The sequence below is a fragment of the Pogonomyrmex barbatus genome, unplaced genomic scaffold (assembly GCF_055798465.1).
Source record: "Pogonomyrmex barbatus isolate J1 unplaced genomic scaffold, ASM5579846v1 scaffold15, whole genome shotgun sequence".
Lineage (NCBI taxonomy): Eukaryota > Metazoa > Arthropoda > Insecta > Hymenoptera > Formicidae > Pogonomyrmex > Pogonomyrmex barbatus.
Genome location: NW_028297111.1, coordinates 1,486,804 through 1,506,636, shown reverse-complemented (window position 1 = coordinate 1,506,636; position 19,833 = coordinate 1,486,804). Strand labels below are relative to the sequence as shown.

General features: G+C 29.5%; 1 protein-coding gene across 3 annotated transcripts; it reads left to right on the top strand.

The window, feature by feature from the left end:
- Positions 1-511: 511 nt before the first annotated feature.
- LOC105425454 (uncharacterized) lies at positions 512-19,564 on the top strand. 3 transcript variants are annotated; one of them, XM_089073343.1, is made up of 9 exons: positions 512-849; positions 2,199-2,354; positions 2,587-3,047; positions 3,638-3,884; positions 5,148-5,360; positions 5,451-5,700; positions 6,272-6,468; positions 6,675-6,831; positions 6,909-19,564. In XM_089073343.1, exons 1-8 carry the CDS (start codon positions 715-717, stop codon positions 6,804-6,806), a joined length of 1,791 nt encoding a protein of 596 aa, XP_088929469.1. In that variant the 5' UTR covers positions 512-714; the 3' UTR covers positions 6,807-6,831; positions 6,909-19,564. The 3 variants fall into 3 exon arrangements, with proteins under 3 accessions (XP_088929469.1, XP_011634536.1, XP_088929470.1); XM_011636234.3 differs by having other exon boundaries at positions 6,675-19,564; XM_089073344.1 differs by lacking the exon at positions 512-849 and adding an exon at positions 1,074-1,487 and having other exon boundaries at positions 6,675-19,564.
- Positions 19,565-19,833: the final 269 nt, after the last annotated feature.

Sequence of the window (19,833 nt, the reverse complement as noted above, 5' to 3'; positions counted from 1 at the left end):
TTAATTCGATTTAGGCTGCGTTCCGATATTCACTGACAGAAAATACTGAAAATATATAATTTGTGTCACTATATTTTTAGTACGAGCAGTGAATATTGGAAACGCAGCCTTAGTAAAAATCGTAGTTAGTGGAATCTTGCGTTCGATTGATAGATTGGTTTCTTTTAAATCTAATAATGTGCTTCAATCAAATGCAAAAAAATCACTACGTTGTTGCTAAATCGAATTAACGTCGCTGTATAAACGTAGGGTACGGTTAAAAGCTTACAAATGCTTTGAAGCATTTTTTGATTGGTGCATTAGTAAAATTCTTTGTTTTGATTGGACAATCAAACGCTTCGAAGCATTTATAGTGTTACATTGATCGTAGCCGCGGTCAGTCTTTTATAGTATCGTCCACTATATTATAAATGATTGCTGTCCAATCAGGACATCGGTCGCGTCTGTCTGGTTATCTAGGATTCTATGACTGATGTGCTACACGTTCCGTATGGTTTGCCTTCTTACGTGTCACGCAATTGATGGTGGTGCGTGTACTGTGCCGCTGACAATGAGCCGCGGCGGTGACTGTGATAAGTGATCTGTGTAAGCCCATTCTCATCGCTAAACGCGAACAGTGGCAGTGGAGAAAGATCGCACATCGGCCACTGTTAGAGCATACCTCTTGATGACTCGCGCTTTAAGTGGGCCTCAGGCAAGCCGGAGCTCGCAATTATGTTCGATGTACCGCAGAAATTCTACGATCTGTGTCGCCTTTGTTTATCCCGGGACGGTGTCAAGTTTTCCATATTCAAGGAGGGGGGCCAGCAAAATATTGCTGAAAAGATATCGACATGCCTGTCAATCACGGTGAGTGCGTCGCGATTCGCGATTATTCCCATTTTATTGGACGCAACCATCTGTGGTGGTTTCTAAGACAATCCTGTATGCGTCTCTCCGTCTGCGTTGTTCTCATCATCGCCGTACTTTCTTGCTCTCTCCCTTCCTCTCGCTCGCTCGCTCGCTCGCTCGCTCGCTCGCTCGGCTTTAGAGACATTCTCGCGCGCGCTCTACCGCGAGACTTGGAGTCGCTCCTATTCGCCGTCTCTTTCTAGCGCGCACACTTCTACATTTGCGCTCGCACTCGCGTTCGGGCGATCGGGCGACGCGTCATAGCGCGAGTGTATATGTGCGCGTGCCATGAGAGAAAGTTTGGCAAGAGATGTGTCCGCGAGATAAGCCGACGAACAGCAACGGCATTTAAAATGGCAGTGATAAGCTCCACATAAGCGTGGCAAGTGGAATTACGGCCACGCGGGTCGGAGAGAGAGAGAGAAAGAGAGAGGGGGAGACTGTGGCTCCTTATTTGGGTGGCCTGTTATCATGTTTCACACGCGAATTCCGTTGTCACACCTTGCGTTATCCGCGCTTCTAAGTGTTCCTTTAATTTACTCGAAGCGTCCATTCGTCAATTGCCGACGGCATTAAGAGACGGCACGATCTATATTGTATTTGCACACTTTTTTATTGTCAAACTATATAAGAAAATTAATCGTTTTCTTATTGGAAATTCTTATGTAAGAATTAGATTAGAAGATCTTGTATGCCGGAAACATTTCCCACTCGATGTTTTATTTGATAAAACATTGTTTTAAAAATTGTTATCGGATTTTCGCCATGTTTTGTAAATGTTAATAAAATTATATTAAATTGATTTCTTATTAAAACTTTAGCTTAAACGTTAATGAATCTTTATTGTAAAGATATCTCTGTAATAACATAATTTGTTTTATTACTTGTTTTTAGCTTTATCTTTGAAGTAAAAATTATTAGAGATTAATTTTGAAGGCATTACAATTAATCCTTAAATTGGATTGTCCTTTTGGTGCTCTAAACATATGATAACTGATGTTTGATGATAATTTTACAATTATATTACATGTTAGGATGAAAATTCAAAACTTTGAATAAAAATCTCGAAAAATTTATGCATGTTTTTTCAAGTGTTAATTGAGTTACAATATGATTGAAACATTTAAAAAGGAAAAGGAAAATCTCTTCTCTAAGATAATAAATTTTCTAAATGTTAAGTTTTGTAGGTTAAAAATTCTGAATAGTTCAAACATCAAATATGTAAATGTCTAGTTTGAGGATTAATATATTCTTTCAAAATGTAAATATTGCTTTTATCATCTGGTTTGTTAATGTATTCTTGACAGGTAAAAGATGATGATCCCTTACCACCGATTATCTGTCAGCAATGTGTATACAAGTTAAACATGTTGCATGATTTTCGTGAAGAGTCACAAAAATCTGACCTCTTACTTAAACAGTACCTGGATTATACCAAGCAACTGTCGTCTCATGACGAGCAGGTATTAGACTTGAATTGTTTGATTTATAATTATGATTTGACTTATGATTTAATGACAAATCAACTAATGCTATTTTATTAGATTGAATCTATGTTCAGAAAAGAGGAAATTTATATGTTTTATATATATAATATATATATATATATATATATATATATATATATATATTAAAATATATATATATGCACATATATATGTATGTATATATATATATTTTACTTTGTACTTTTAGAAAGAGTCTTTCTCCACTGCCAAAGTAGCGGGCAAGAGTCCCCTGCAATCGTTCTTCGAGTTGAATAGAATCTTGTTCAACGAGAAGCCTAACTCCGAGCCGGCCAGCATTAATCAAAACATAATACCTCAAACTCAAACGCATCATCTAGAGTTGCCGAACAGCAATATGCAAGAACATGATAATATTAAGTGTGAGCCAATTGATGACGATGACAGTTCTAACAGTTCCGACCCTGAACGATTAGAGATTGAGGATCGCGACGAACAGGAGATTGAAGGCGAGGAAAATGGTTACGATATGACTGTTAGTAAGAGGAGCAGAGTAGACAGCAATTATGATGGCTCTGAATCCAACACAGCGAATTGTAGTCCAGTTAATAGAATGGATACTCCAGAAAGTAACTGCTCTGATACTAACATTGATCAAGAAACGACAAAGTTATGGCAGGCTTTAGCCAAGTAAGACAAATTTATTTGTTTGGCAAATATTTTACTTGTTATTTGGTCAGTAGCTAAATTATACAAATGTACTGTATTAATGGCTCACAGATAAGATAAACAGAATATGTGTGTATTTAAGCCTTGGGTATTTAATAATGAAAGAATTGTTATACAAATTATACACATAATATATTATATTATGCATAAATATAGTTTCTCATATTATTGCATAAAATAACAAGTTATTTGAATATTTTAAATTAATAACAATTTAATTCACTTGTTTTTATTTATAAAATAGATACTATCATTATTATTTTTATATTAATAAGTTTATATTTGTTATATTTTATATTTGTTTATATTTGTTATATTTTAGTTTTGATTAATAAGATGTTTCAAATTTAATCAATACTGAGTTATTAAATTTAGAGATAGAATTGTATCAAGTATAGTTAATAATTATTTTACATAAAAATTGTTATTTACAGAAATTATAAATTAAGATGATGATAAATATTATAAATTATCAAATATTTTCAATCGATAAAATATTAAATTTACACAGTTAAATACATAATTTGTTCATTTATATTTTATTAACACAGCAATAGAAACTTGGAAATTACGCGAACAAATGGTGATAAGTTGAACAATGGATACACCGGCGAAGCAACCAATTTGTTGCGTTCTTTAATAAACAATAGACAGATTGGTATTACGGCTATTGAGTCGGATAAGATATCTCCGCAAATTAGATTTTATAGAGATACCCAAGGAACAACTACTGAGCATACGCTGGCCGAATTTCCTGTACTCGGTAATCGTACCAATGTAGGAACTTTAGAAAATAAGGTGAGTGAGTCCCAAGCATGAAGTCAATATTTTTATAAAAATATAAGTATACGTAGAGAAAAATAGATAAAGGAAAAGAGAAAAAGATGATTCTGCGAATTTGCTACGTTTGCGTTTTTCTGAATCATTTCTGTGATTCTTTCATGCGGTACTGGCTTGTCCTGCTTCATTCTAAATCGACAAAACATTTTTTGAAAATGTCTCGTCAAATGCGAACATCTGTACGACTAGTAAATAGAAAGAAAATGTTCGCAGGTATAGTGGCGGGAAAAACTCAGGTCATCAAGTTAAGCCATCGGTCGGCCCATCGGCCGATCGTGAAATTCTTTTAAGCCTATTCAGAACATATTCCAGGTAGAATTCCGTAAATCATGGATAATCGAGATTTTTTGGGAGTTCGCTTTTTGTTAACGGATATCAAGATATAAAATATATAGAAAAACCTATTTTATATTAATTATGAGGCAAATGTTAAAAAATATTTTTCTTTATTATTCTTTTTATATGTCTTATGAATAATTGTATAAAGTCTTTATAATTAAAATATAACTATTTTTTCTTAATCTTTTTCATAAATTATAAGTTTATAATGAATTTCAAAACAATTACATTATTTTCATAATAATTACATTGATATTAAGAACAAAAAAATAGTAAACAATTTTTTTATATTTATGAATAATTTAATTCCGATTCTTTTGTAATAATATTTTCAATCTTTAGATATTTGGTAATATATCATTTTGATAAACTTCAATGAACCAAGATCCCTTGTTATATATTTGTCTCTTCTCATAATATCGTTTCTTTGTCCTGATAACAGGTAGATCGTGCATTTGGTTTTATTTGTGTTCTTTTGTAAAGTAACTTGCGAACGAAAGGTATCTTTTTCTCGATTCTTTGTTCAGTGAAATAAAATGTATTTTTGTCTGAATTACTTGATTTATTTTTAAAAATCAACACACGGAATCAAACATTACTGAGATATAAATTTTAGAAAATATATGAAATTATTTGTATTTTTAATAACTATAATAATTACAAAATAATTATTGAATAATTGAAATAATGATTGAAATTATAAAATCGATTTTATTTCGAAACGATTTATTTTTTTTATATTATAATATGGTTGTTATATACCACAATTAACTAATATAAAGTAAAATAAAGTAAAACAAAAAATATGAAATATTTTTAATAAATCTAAATTTATAAATAAAAAATTTTGAAAAAATTTAATAAGTAAAATATTATATGCAGTCTGTACAGAGTGCTTCGATAGACAGTAACCCATCTAGCCCTGCTAGTGTCGGTCGTAAGGAGATGATGGCGACGACAAAAGGTCGCAGAAAACAGAGTTATCCTAGTAAGGCTCCAACGAGTCCAGATATTTTTGCGAATTATCAATATGAACATAACAATGAGGAGCAAGCGCATGATTTTACCACGTGGTCAAGCAAAATAAAAAATAAGGTAATTTCTCTCTAAACAATTTATTTTTTACTCATTTACAATATTATTATTATTGGTTTTTTTGTAACAATCATTGATTGATTGTTTCAGGTGGAGGATCAAAAGCAACAATTTGATCATCAAAGTGGCAACGTAGCGAAAAAGGTTGATATGTCTTGTACAAATTGTGGCACCATGACGACAACTATTTGGAGAAGAAATATGAAGGGCGAGATGGTATGCAATGCTTGTGGATTGTATTACAAACTGCATGGCGTTAATCGTCCGGTTACTATGCGAAGGGATACTATACATACACGCAGACGTAGACCCAAAGGCGAGAAACCAACAAGGCACAGAAGTAAGAGAAGTTAGCAATTAAACATTTAGCAAACGGAATATATATATTTCTTTTTTCAATAAGTGCATCGAAAGATATATGTATATATTGAATTATTTAACTTGTAATTAATTTCTTACTCAATATTGCAGAAAAGAAAATGTTTGTATTTTAATTTAACAAATTTTAGATTTTTACGGATTACGGATCTGTAGACTTTTCATAGTTTCATTAGATTCAATTTTAATTTAAACATATATTTATGATATTTTTTTTTAAAGAAAAAGTATATTTATTTCCATAAAAAATTACATTGAACAATAATACCACATAATTTCATCAAAAGTGCTGTATTAATTCTGAAAAGATATGCCGTTTTTATTCCATCGTTTAACTTACATACATTATATGAATATATATCAATTTCAATAATATTCTTATTTTTGTTGTAATCATTTATGATTCAAATAGCTTTGCATGATTTAAATATCATTATTACGAAATTATTAAGAAATCACAATAATTTTCTTGAAAAATGACGATCTCTTATATAATAAAAGAATGAAAATAACGGGTTTTATAACATTTTTAGAAAAAGGAGACACAGTCTTAGCATCTCAATCAACAAGAGAACAAATGGATGCCGAGAGTGCTGATATGTTGGAGGCTCTTCGACGACAAATTCATCCTCAGTTGATGATGGCAGCGTTAACGCCTACACACATACCTAGTGGTCATCCGCCTCCGCCAGCTACTTACCCAATACCTTTATCTAGTTACATGATTCATGTAAGTTAATCACATTTATACATTCAATTATCCAAGAAGTATTTTCATATTAACATATCTGGTAAGTTGATTAAAAAAAATTTATTGAATATTTTTCATCTTTAATAAAACTTTATCTTCGTAATTTATCTCTTTTTTTGCTAAACTTATTCTTAGTAAATACAGTTTGAACTTATAACATAACTTATAACATAATGAATTTATAGCAACATGTGAAAGCCGAGGAAGCGCAACGACGCTTGTCCATGGATGAGGAAGCGGACGAAGGTGACGAGGAAAACGTTTCCGATGTTCCCCTCAATCTGGTGGCGACTTCACTCTCGGAGGAGACACACTGAAAAATCGCCGTGCTGAGGCGTCTAGGTATGCTTTTTAAACGGTATAATCCGTTTGGTGACGTTCATCCTGGATGGATTTTTAACATCTCTTCAAACTCTCAGCATTTTTCCCCAAGAAGTCGTTTGTACGGAGATTGCAACGGCGTTACGTGGAAAGTTATCTGGTTTGCGTTATAACGTAGCGCGCACGATGGAACGAGATGATATTAATTACTCAGTATTAATTATTCAAGATGTAAACACATACATATACACACAGAATACAAATATATGTACGTAAAGTACATGTATAGAGATAAAAACACACACACACACACACACACACACACACACACACGAGAAAATATTTTTATACAAAATTTTATATGTGCTCGCCTGTTGTACATAGACATGTCGCGGATATCGTGGTGCCGTTTGGAGGTCCGTGTCGTTGTTGTCATTGTCTTGTTTCATATTGTACGTATCTTTTAATCGGTCGTCTTATGGTGATGACGACAGCGACAGCTTCTCTAACGGTGTACCTGCAACGTCGTTATGGCTTTTGACATTCGATTGTGTTACGCTCTAAATTTTAACGTCCTTTCAAAAACTTTTATATGTTGTGCGATGAATGTTGAATTTTTCATTTCATATAAAATTTAGATAATGGAATGAAAATAAAAGTAGTTTTTCCGCAGCATCAAATGGTACAAGCAAAATTTTTAAATTTTTACAAGTAAAATTTGGTAAACATGATCTTATAAAAAAAGGAACAATATCTAATTATATTGTTAATAATTATATTTTAACTTTATCATATTAACTTAAAAAATATCAGGGTAAAAAATAAATTAACAATTATTTCTTATTTAATATAATTAAATTAAAATTTTGTATTAAATGTTATAAAAAAATTTTTATTAATCCTAATTAGAATTTATTGTACTTGTGCTGATGAATCATATATTAATTTAAATAAGAAAGATTAAATAGAACTATAATAGAACTATAAAATTATTGATTAGAAAGATAAATATATGTTCATATATTTATATGAGTAAATTTTGAAAAAGAAAAAATAATTTTTTACATATTGATATAAGTTTTAAATAAAACTAATAAAATTTATATCAGTTTAGAAAAATTATGTATATTTAAATATATTTAAAATTCAATATTTTGAAATTGAAAGAAATCAGTCTTAAAATATAAAAAATTAATAAACATAAAATAAGTTGATAAATGTGAAATTAATAAAAAATATATTAAAATACTAATATTATAATTAATATATGTATACATATATGTATATATGCACATACACACACACACACAGTGTGCATAGTGTGCGTGCGTGTGCGTATATATGTGCATATATTAATTATATATTATGTATATAATTAACTGAATCTTATTCTAATTAAATATATATATATATATATATATAATTTAATATTATCAAATATAATTTAATAAAATAAAAACTCAGGAAGATAATTTATATTTTTTAATTCTGATATATTTGTTTACAATACAAATTTATGTTATATGAATGAATTTCTTTTGTTAGGAATTACAATCAAATATTGTCTATTTTACAGTAGAGGATTAGAAATTCAGTGAAAAATTCCACATTTCATACGCAACATTTTAATAAGTTCGTCGAATGACGAAAAATTTGAGCGATTGACAATAAGAGATATTATAAAAAGATTGGCGCAATAAGGGATACTTTGGGGCCTGAATAAAAAGCAGAATGTTAGCAATTAATTGTCACAATATGACGTGCCTCCTCTCATCTCCGTTGCTTAGAAGTGGCACTCGCGGAGCCTTAAATTAGAGATCTGTAGATGCTATCGTATTACGAGACTGCTGAAATTGTGCGCGAAAATTAATATTTCTAAATTTCCATCCTCTCGGAAAAAACTTGTACTTAATCTCGGACCGTACTCGCACGCAATTATCTAAGCTAAGATTCTGGAAGCAATAAGAAACACGACATGATATATATACCATCATTGTCGTCATCGTTATCACGGATACTCAGTTGCGCGCTCTCTCTTCTTCTTCTATCTTTCTCGACAATGAACGAGAAACAAGAACTTAAGAAAGTAATACTTAGATAATATATATTCATATGCCGGATATCTTAAAAATAAATTTTACGGCTCCACTGCTGCTGCTGATCATTTTAAAATCAGAATGGGAGAGGCTTCGCTTTAATAGAGTAACAGAAATTTAATAAGGTCCTATATCTACCTCCTATATACACATTTACATGTCATTTATAAGTGTAAATTTATCCATTTTTTTTAAATAGACGGAATTTGGATAAAAATTTGATTTAATCGTTAAGACTCCTGGCTTACTCTGCAATCTTGAGTTAATAATGTCAAAAATAAGAAAACACATTCTAAAAAATGCTTGCAAAATACATTACAGTAGAAATATTTTTTGATAAAATAACGTTTGCAATTAATAAAACAGATTTAAATATATTAAAAACTTTCCTTTTGTTTCGATAATTAATAAATAATCATATACTTGGAAATGGATTGTATCACTAGAAGAAAGAAATTTATTAATGGTTCCCAAATACTAATATTTAATATAAATTTTGACAGAATATTTTTAATTATCATAATATATTATGTATGATATGTTATATAATGCCAATGAAATATTTTTAATATATGAGTTATTAAAAATATATTTAAAATGTGTGAAATATTATGAAATATTTAATAACATTATTAAATAATATAATTGAATGAACGAAATATATATAATTAAAATATGTGTAATTAAAAATATATGTAATTAAAAAATCAGAATTTAATATATTTAATTATATATTTATTTCAATTTAACTAAATCTTGAACTATTATTTAAAAAAGATAAATAAATTATTTAGAACTATCATAATATATTATTCAATTATATTATTTAATCATGAAATTTGTTACTAAATTTTTTGTGTGTTTAATTAAAAATAAAACCACAATTCAGTTCTAGATATATTATATAATATGTTATTTATTGATTATTAAAGAAAATTTTTAATATATATTAATATATATTAATATAATTTTTAATATATATTTAATATATATTTAATATATATATTACAAATCTATCTTATTGATTGCGAACATTATTTTATTGAAAAATATTTCTATTTTACTGTATTGTGTAAAAATTTTCATTGTGTCTTTTTACTTGTAATATTATAATTCTTCTATAGATAATTGCAGTAAATCAGCAGGAGTCTCAATCAAGTAAACGGAAATAATTGCACGCAATATACAGAGGCTATGATTAAACAATTGAAAATTACATCTCTATCATATTTTTCAGGACACCGTAGGTTTTAATCACACACACACACACACACACACACACACACACACACACACACACACACACACTTTCTCTCTCTCTCTCTCTCTCTCTCTCTCTCTCTCTCTCTTTCAATTTTTTTATCCCAGTCCGTGCGCGTAGTGAAATAATAAAAGCGTGGGCCAGGGTCTCCGCCGTTTCTCCAGAATTGTACAGTTAGCGTCAAGGAACGGGTGTTAAGCGATCTTACATAGCGCATAATACTATGGCCAGTGCATCTATTCATGGTATCGTAATATTTAACGTGTCGTATACCTAATCAACATTGCCAAAAATAGATTTAGTCTACGTACGTAGGATAGTTAAGCACGTACACAAAAATTTAGCATTCTTATTCTATTCTCCCCTAGGTTCCTCACACGCTCTTATTTTTCTTTATTATTTTTCTTTTTATCTTTTATTCTTTTCCCTGTCTTTCTCTGTATACACACATATATTTCTCTTTCTTTTTTCTAAAATCATCTTTCTTTTTTCTAAAATCATAAAAACTTGTTTATTTATTTTTATACCCTTCCAGTCTTCCTTCTTTTATTGCGGAGACCCTTGGAAGATTTTCGTAAAAATTTCGAAAATAACTTGCAGCAGCCTGCGGAGTATCTTAGCATTAATCGTTAAAAAAGGAATCTTATGAACAAATAATTTTCCCGTTAGAAACACTGTTCTTTTGATTACGAATTGACTGTTCTGTTTTCTTTCTATTAAAATATCCGGATAATTTAGATGATAAGTGCAAAATTTAAACAATGAAATTTTAAAAATTTGATTTATATATCTATCTATTTAATATTTAATTAGATAGATGTTGAAAAACGAATTATTATTATTATGAGATTTCCTTATATTTTTCTTTTTTTCTTTTTTAACTTTCAAAATGAAAGAACGGGGTTAATGTCGGGAGATATTCTCTATATACATATGTTGAGAGAAGAAAGTTTGGAATTTTCCTAAATATTTTATAAAAATCGTTCTTAACAATGAATATTTTCGTACAATTTATGTTTTGTTTAATGTTAAACAATGATATTGTGCATATTAAACGTTATAAATTTAAAACAAAAATTTCATGTTGCTAATATAAGTTGGCTTTTTAGTTCAAAAATATTTTAAAATTATTTTAAATATTAATAAAAAATATTTAAAAAAATGTTATCTTTTGTGACTATATTTGAAAAAACAATTAAACTTATGCATAATGAAACTTTTGTAACATAACATGTAAAACATGATATGGATAAATTTCTAATTATGGAATATAAACCATCTTATGTATTAATTTTTTAAATTTTATTTTGATTGGACATTTAATGCATTCCGAAATCCATCATAATTTAAAGTGCAACTATTCTGTCCATTACTATACGTACAAGGAATAATGATCGAGCGGATTATCGCTCGATTGCAACAATATATAAAAAATATATAATATATTATATTTAATATCATATAAGATATCCCAGACTTACCGTAACACCCGTTAGTGATAGATTCCTCAGACCATTTTGAGATGAAAATTCTAATATTAAAATGTCAAGATTGCAATAGTTTTTAAATGAGAAGGATTTTAAGTTAATTAATTAAATTGTCCGATATTCACGCATTTAGTTATGCTACATTGTATAATAGTAAAGGTATTTTCTATTCTTTTTAAATTATTTTTTAAATTGATGTAATTCTGCATGCGATATTATTGTAATTATTTCTTATTTTTATTCTTTTATACGTGGGCTACTAATTAATTATGAAAATAATAATAGCATAATAGAAAATGATAACTATAAAATAAATACAAAAAATTATTTATAAGTTGTGATTAATTCGTACATTTTTACTACATTGTTATCCATTTTTGATATATTAAATGTGACAGCTGTGAAAGTTCGATGTATATCGCATTTCCTCCACATTTTTTATTATGTTATTATTTTCATAATTAACTAATAGCCTAAGCACAAAAGAATAGAAATAAGAAATAATTGCAACGACGATATATAGAATTACATTAATTTCGAAAATAAACTTGATATTTGAAAACATATTTACTATTATGCAATGTATCTTGTTTGAGCGAACGAATTTCAGATACTGTAATCAATCAACTTTAGATCCTTCTTATTTGAATTAGCCTCGACATTTTATATTAGGATTTTCCTCTCGAAATGATCTCAGAAATTTGTTATTAACGCATTGAAAGTAAGGTATGACGCCTTTATATAACAACTTTAGCGATTTGATTATATTATTGTACGAATTGTACGAGAACACACTCATTGTTAAGGTCAAACAAATTTTCAAACTTCGCTGCCAACATATGTATATAAATATATGTATACAACATTCATATGTATGTATACAATCATATGTATGTGTATATGCGCGCGCGTGTATGTGTGTGCATGCACGCGTGCGTGCGTACATACCTGCGATCTCAGGCTTAATTGACAGATTACTTCATCCAAATTCATTTTGAGGTAAAAATCTTAATGACAGAATAGATTATTTAGTTTTTTTAAAATTATAGTAATTTTTAAAGTTAAGAAAGGTTTGTAAAGTTGACTGATCAATATCCATTTCTACTAATATAGATTAATTATAATCTTATTTACTTTTTATCTTTTTCTAATTTTTAGAATTAAAAAAAGAAATAAAAAAAATTAAAGGTTGAAGTTAATTTACATTAGTAGACATGGATACAAATTGTTTAAAATTTGCGTGATCAAACATGCATTGCACATAATAGTGAAAAAAATCACCATTCAATTGTAATACAATTTTATGTTACAACTTTGACAGTTATATGATTTAGTATAACACATTGAGTTTTAGACAATTTGATTGACTGCCTTCAAACAGTTTTTATTTAAAAAACATAGCCTTGGCATTTTCGTATTTTAGAATTTTATCTCAAAAGAGGAGTCTATCATTAAAAAAAGTTATCATGAAAAATTTGGGATCTATATGCATGTACATATGCACATATAAATGACAGTAGTATCATTAAATCGTCGCGTCGCATTGTGATGAATTGACGACTGAGACGTACAAAATAAGTGCAGCGACACGAAGCTTCTGTCTCGTACACGTTAAATGGCCATCCTTCCATTTTGATACGTATTCAGTGTTCTCCTTCAAACGGAATACGCGTATGGAATACTTGTAATGGCGCAGTGGGTCGAAATAGATGAAACAAATTAGCATGTAGTTTTAGTATATCGTCGCGTTAATCAAAGCTGCCCATAGCATCCATTTTTTCTACCTTTTCTACGAGGCACTTACAAATCGTTTAAAAACGTGCCGTAGCATAACTTGATGTGAAAAGCTTGAGAGCTTTACACTCATTTATACTGTAAATATTATGAGAAAGAGAAATCCATACATCTATTGACGCTAAATTGATACGATAAAACACTTATGGAACTATAATTACAGCTTATACTCCAAAATAAAAGTGGTGTATGTACTGAGCATTATATATACAGGATGGATCATTTTAATTTATCCAGTCGATTTTTTTAAAATCTTCAAGTTTAAGACAAAAATGTTTCAGACAAAAATTTTATGGTTTCAAAGGGGAAAGAAAAGGTCACCAACTGTTTTTCAAAAACAGTTTGAAGGTTTGTAACTTGGTCGACTGAATAAATTAACCTGTAAGTTGTCAATGTCATGATTGTGAACAATATTCCAAAGATTTTAGCCATGAGTCTGACACCTTGGGTAATGCAAATGCTGGCGGCATACTGTAATTTTGAAGCCTCGTAATTTGGAAAATATTTAATAAAAAATAACATTATAGTATTTTGAAAAAGTCTTGAAGTCAGCTATAAGAATATGTAAAAAATGGAGGGTTCAATTTAAAAAATTTTAGATAATCTTGACTTGATCTTAAGGACATCTTGTCGAGGTCATTTTCTTTTCCCCTTGAAGCCGTAAAATTTTTGTCTGATACATTTTTGTTAAACTTGATGATTTTGAGAAAATCGATTAGATAAATTATAATAAAGTCTATATATAATGGTTGTGTGTCTGTGTGTGTGTGTGTGTGTGTGTGTGTGTGTGTGTGTGTGTGTGTGTGTGTGTGTGATGCTCGGTAAATTACTGAAACTCGAGAGGAAGAAAAGAAAAATATCTACATTTACAAATGGAATTACTAGCGGTCAGATGTTACAAATGTATATTTTGATTTCCAAATATTTGGGAATTTCTTTCGCCGGTTTGTGCCCATAAGAGATCACTATGCATCGCGTGGTAAATCTAGCGTCCGTCCAACGTTTCGCGAGAGAATAACACGCGAATTTAGTATTATCATATAGTATTATTTTATCCAGGTTCTCGGCTGACACCAGTTCTATCCTTTCAAATTTCGGAATAGACATGCGAGTTTGCCTGGTTCCAGAGATAGACGCGACATTGACGGACTAATCTCTCGCATTGATTCTCGAATGCATCAGTCGATTGTATAATACTACACTTTGTATAATAAAAGAGGAAACACGAATATTGTTCGCGGATATTAACGGATGAAAACGGTTATTTTGCTAAGTACTCTTCTCGATCGTGATTGGCATGTTTGTAGAGTTTTGATCATTAATCTTATATATACACATTTCATGTATACACATATTCGAATCTAGCAATTATTATTATTATTATTATTATTATTATTATTATTATTATTATTATTATTAATTAAATAATTATTTACATCATCACTAAAGCATAGACTAGGTTTGAGCTCTCTACTAAATGAGGAATTAGAGAATATTTTTTATAATCATTACGATCTGAGTATTGCTATTATTATTAATTATTATTAATTAATATTATTCTTAGTATTATTATTATCATTGTCAGTGACGTTGTTTGGGTATATTTGATCAATCAACGCTGCCCTCTTCTTGTCTTGTCTTCTGTTTTAACTCTCTTTTAAGATCTTTTTTTTTTCGAATATAGTTACTTTGCGAGTAAGCGCCATGAGTTTGTTTCGACAATGATAAGGCCGAGGCTTTTTATATACGTGTTTTTTTATGTATCAGTATTCTACGCGTTTGATTTTAGTAGATAAGCGATTGTTTAACCGATGCTACTTAAATCCCTGACACGCGATGGCGAGATTTACATACTTAATTATTAAATTATTGATACCTTATCCTCCTCTTTTTCTTGCCCATTCTCTCCCTTTCTCTGTTTTATACGTCTTTTGTTACGGTCTTTTTTCTTCTTTCTCCTCTCCCTTCCTGCATCTCCTTTGGAATATTATTTAAACGCTAATTTATTATATTTCATACGAATATTCATACGTAATATACATGCAAACGTACATACACACATAATACACACACACACACACACACACACACACACACACACACACACACAACACACACACATACACACACACACACAACACACAAATATATAGCATCTTTTATGCGAATTTTGGCGACGACTGGCTTAATAATTTATTATTATTACATTGTATGAACGTGAGATATGACCGCATATATAACACATAATGCAGCTTCGACGCCCTTCTTTTCTCATTGTAGGCATGCGTTTTAGCGTGTGTGATACGTGAAATAACTATTAATTTCGAATAGAAATGAAAGGATTAAGATTTTAGTTTTTTTTTTTGTAATAATTAGGCACTCGTTATATGCCTTTATGCTCGTTTATTCGCATCTACATACTTCTATCCGTCTTAATTCGCGTTGAAAGCATGTTGTCGGCGCTTTTAGGTGCCTTTGTCAGCTTTGTGAATTCACGTGATGTCGAATAGCCTCTCTCACTCTCGACTGAAACGTAAATTTGATTGTTGACATGATATGAAATTTTTGTAAAAAATGTAATTTTACACATAGAAAGGAAGAGCTTGTAAAATTATTACAGAGTTAAGCCGATTCGAAATAGATAGATGATGGATTGATGTTCTACGATCGATAAAATTGAGAAAGCTTTAAATCTTTATAAAAAAATCTTCAGAATATTTTGATTTAATATAATTATATGTAATACAAAGATTACTTTAAATTGTTGAATCGTAACGTTTAGGAAATGATCAATTTTCACATAGACAGAAATAGTAAAATGTAAAATGTAAAATTGATAATCATATATTATTAAGAAAATAGTCTCAAATAATAATTATTTATCTAAGAAGGTAAGAAGAAGAAAGTATATTCGATAAAACGAAATTTAATAAAAGTTATGTTAAAAAGAAATATGCAGTAAAATTGTTGACTTATTGTGATTGATGAATAATTATATCGTGTAATAATGATCACCATCATCCACTTTTTAACTCGGTTTAGCTTTGGCACTATCGTGCTTAATTACTTATCTTTGAATATCCGCTAAAAAGCTCTTTCTTTTTATTAAGCACGAGTATTAATCTCAACTGATTGACTGAATATTATTTTTTTATTGCGAGATATAATACGGTAAGACGATGCAACAGATGGCAATGAAATTGCATCAAGAACCGCGCGAATGTATATTTTATACAAGATGCTGCGGTAAATGAGACTTTGATCAGTTGAAAAGTAATTTAATCCTATTATAAACTATTATAAATCTATACTGCGATATTCTCGTGAATCCCACATTGCAAAGGAACAAATAAATATAGCTAGAATACGCGATTAGGCTCATACATGTGCCAAAAAGTAATGAGAAGAATTTATTTAACATACGTGACATTTCTTATTTCATTTGTGCATTTTTGAAATTATTAAATTTGTAAACGAGAATATAGAAGAAATTTCAATTCAATATATTTAATTTTACTTATCTTACGTTATATAACGGGATATTTTTTCTCTTTTGTCCTGAATTTCGAAAAGTATATTGTATATACGTTATTTGTGGTATAATTGTGAAACGAGTAATTTCCTTGTAAATAATACAATATTATTTCTTATATTTTGTTTTATTTTTGAAAAGAGAATTTTAAAATTGGAAAATTAATAATGGTTTTTCCTCGACATTTTTCCTCCATTGAATTCATAATTCAATTGTAATATTTTACAAATAATTTGTTTAACGATGTTTCAAATATTTTTAAATATTAAAAAATATAATAGTTGATTTTATTTGCTATTTATATTTGATAACATTAAACGATTTATACATAAATATATAATAAATAATAAATATTATTAATTTTCCGATTTTCGGTTTTTTTCAGTCAAAGAGTCAAAATAGATAAATTTTTTTCTATTCTTTTAACTTACTTTTTCGCATTAAATCACTCTTTCCCGATTGTATTGTTGATAACAAAACACTTTGTACATATTCGCACATTGTAAATATTCTATAGCACGCGTAATTTAATTTACATATTTTACATTGTATCAGTACGAAAAAAGGGTGGATGGAGGACTTTTCCACAGCAGTGATGGAAAAAAATAAGTGGGACACGCGAGGATTTTGCAGCACCAATTAAAAAATCAATCAAGAATGTTAAAATGAACGTGTGCGAAACATAGCAATAGCGAAAAATTACTTTTGTATTTATGATGTATGCGTAAGTTAATTCGGGCTAAGGCCAGCAGCTGTTGAGATTATTCAAGGTTGTGTGTATCATAAGTATTTTAAATTGTTGAATAGTAATAGTGTAAATGGACATTATAGGCGTTGCACGATGCGATCGCGCTGAGAAGAATGAACCATTCGCGAAAATGTTCTCATTATTCTTGGCACAGCTACTTCGTTTCCCGAATATTTGAATTAGACTCCTTTCTCTCATTATGGTATTCATCTTATTTTAATTTTTGATTTTACTCTATGTTTTGTAACGAATGTACGCAGATTTTACACAAATGTACGCGTCAGCCTTTAACACGTGGGTATACAAAATACATCCTGTAAAAGATATATCAGCGACGCTAATAGAAAGGATTCTCATTATCTCGTTAGCATATCTTTTAATTTTCAGAGCGTGTATAGGGCGAAGCTAACTTTTCTATCGATAATCGCAAAAGAATAAATTTCATATACAAAGCACAAGTGAAATCATAATAGATGAGAGCTATTTGTTTTGACATAAATCAAATAAACTTATGTAATTATTGGAATTGTAAATTTAAATAGTATCATGAAAATAGAAAATAATATTTAAAATTTTAAATAATGAGATAAACAAGAAAGACATACGAACATCCAAGAGCTCATCTGAAAGATCTAAAGGTAAAAAATAGAAAAAGTGAAGAACAAAAAATATGTTGATATTTGCAAATTTTGCATATTTTCTGCAAATATGTTGAAAAATTTAATAAGTATGTTCACATATATAATTTCACGAGATAATTCTACAGTAATAAAAAAGATAGAAAGATTGTCATTTAGAGTTGTAAATAACAAATTTTTATTTGAGCAATTGCTGGCAGTATGTCTCTTACAGAAATCTGCGAATCAATAAAAAATATTCGCTATTTATATTCTCTAAAAGTTTATCGCTTAACTTTAGCTTCACCATATATACGTACATACACGTATGTGTATATGTGTTTATATATATATATATATATATATATATATATATATATATGTATGTATGTATATGTATATGTATATGTATTTTAAATTGCATTGTAGACACTTGTTTAACTTATGATTATCAACAGCGCAATTTACGCGATCTCTCTTCCATGACATGTACCTAATTATTTACTTACGGGTTTAACAAATCATTTAATCGCGTTATTTTCTTGCTCCATTCTTTCCCCTTTTTCTTCCTTTATTATAATTAATTTACATTTAAATTAGCTCACATTTGGAGCACATAATAGATATTTCTCTTATCTTTCCCTCTCCTCCTCTACCTCTTTTCTTCCATCTTTTTTTCTTCCCGAGGTTTTATATATCGTAACGGTAGGCGATAACGCTGTTAGACATTTTAAGGTATATTTATTAGGCTGCTATGTGATTTTGTTGGAAATTATTTTGAGAGAACTTTTTTTTAATTCGGAGAATGGAAGTGCCCGGAGGTGCAGCTGCAACGCCGGCGGCCTTAGAAATAATGCAATGCGATGCGATGCGATACATAATTCGATGCGATGTTTGTTGTACATTCGCATTTGTATTTAACTCGACTATTTTGCGAGATTAGATTTGTATAAAAGCGTGTGGCAACAGACGGGAGCGATGGGCAAAGGACCAAAATGTATAATCCACATTCGCCAATCTAAAACTTTCTTCTTACGATTGGCGTATTCTCATCCATTTTTATATGCGATGCATTATAAGCATCAAAGAGTTCCCTTTATTCACAACGTGGACTCTTGAGGCATCTTGTACTTGCAAGGGCATTGTTGTGATACCACAGATGCAGCTTCATTGAAACTTGAATAAAAAAAAAAAAAAAAAAAATAATGCGTTAACCAAACGATGTTTATTTCTTGTCAATTATTGTTATTAAGCTTTCGCATTACCATCTAGCCGCGTGTTGACTTTCGTTTTTGTTGATTTATCATTTTAAAATTCAGTGACACTACTTAAAATAAAAATCATATGTTAATTAATTAATTTCAAACAGATTTCTATCCCAGAATATAGAGCAATTAGAAAAAAAATTTTTTTAATATTTCTTTCTACACGCTTTTGTTACACTTATAATTTCATTTTTCATATTTTCTCATTGATTTATATTATGTT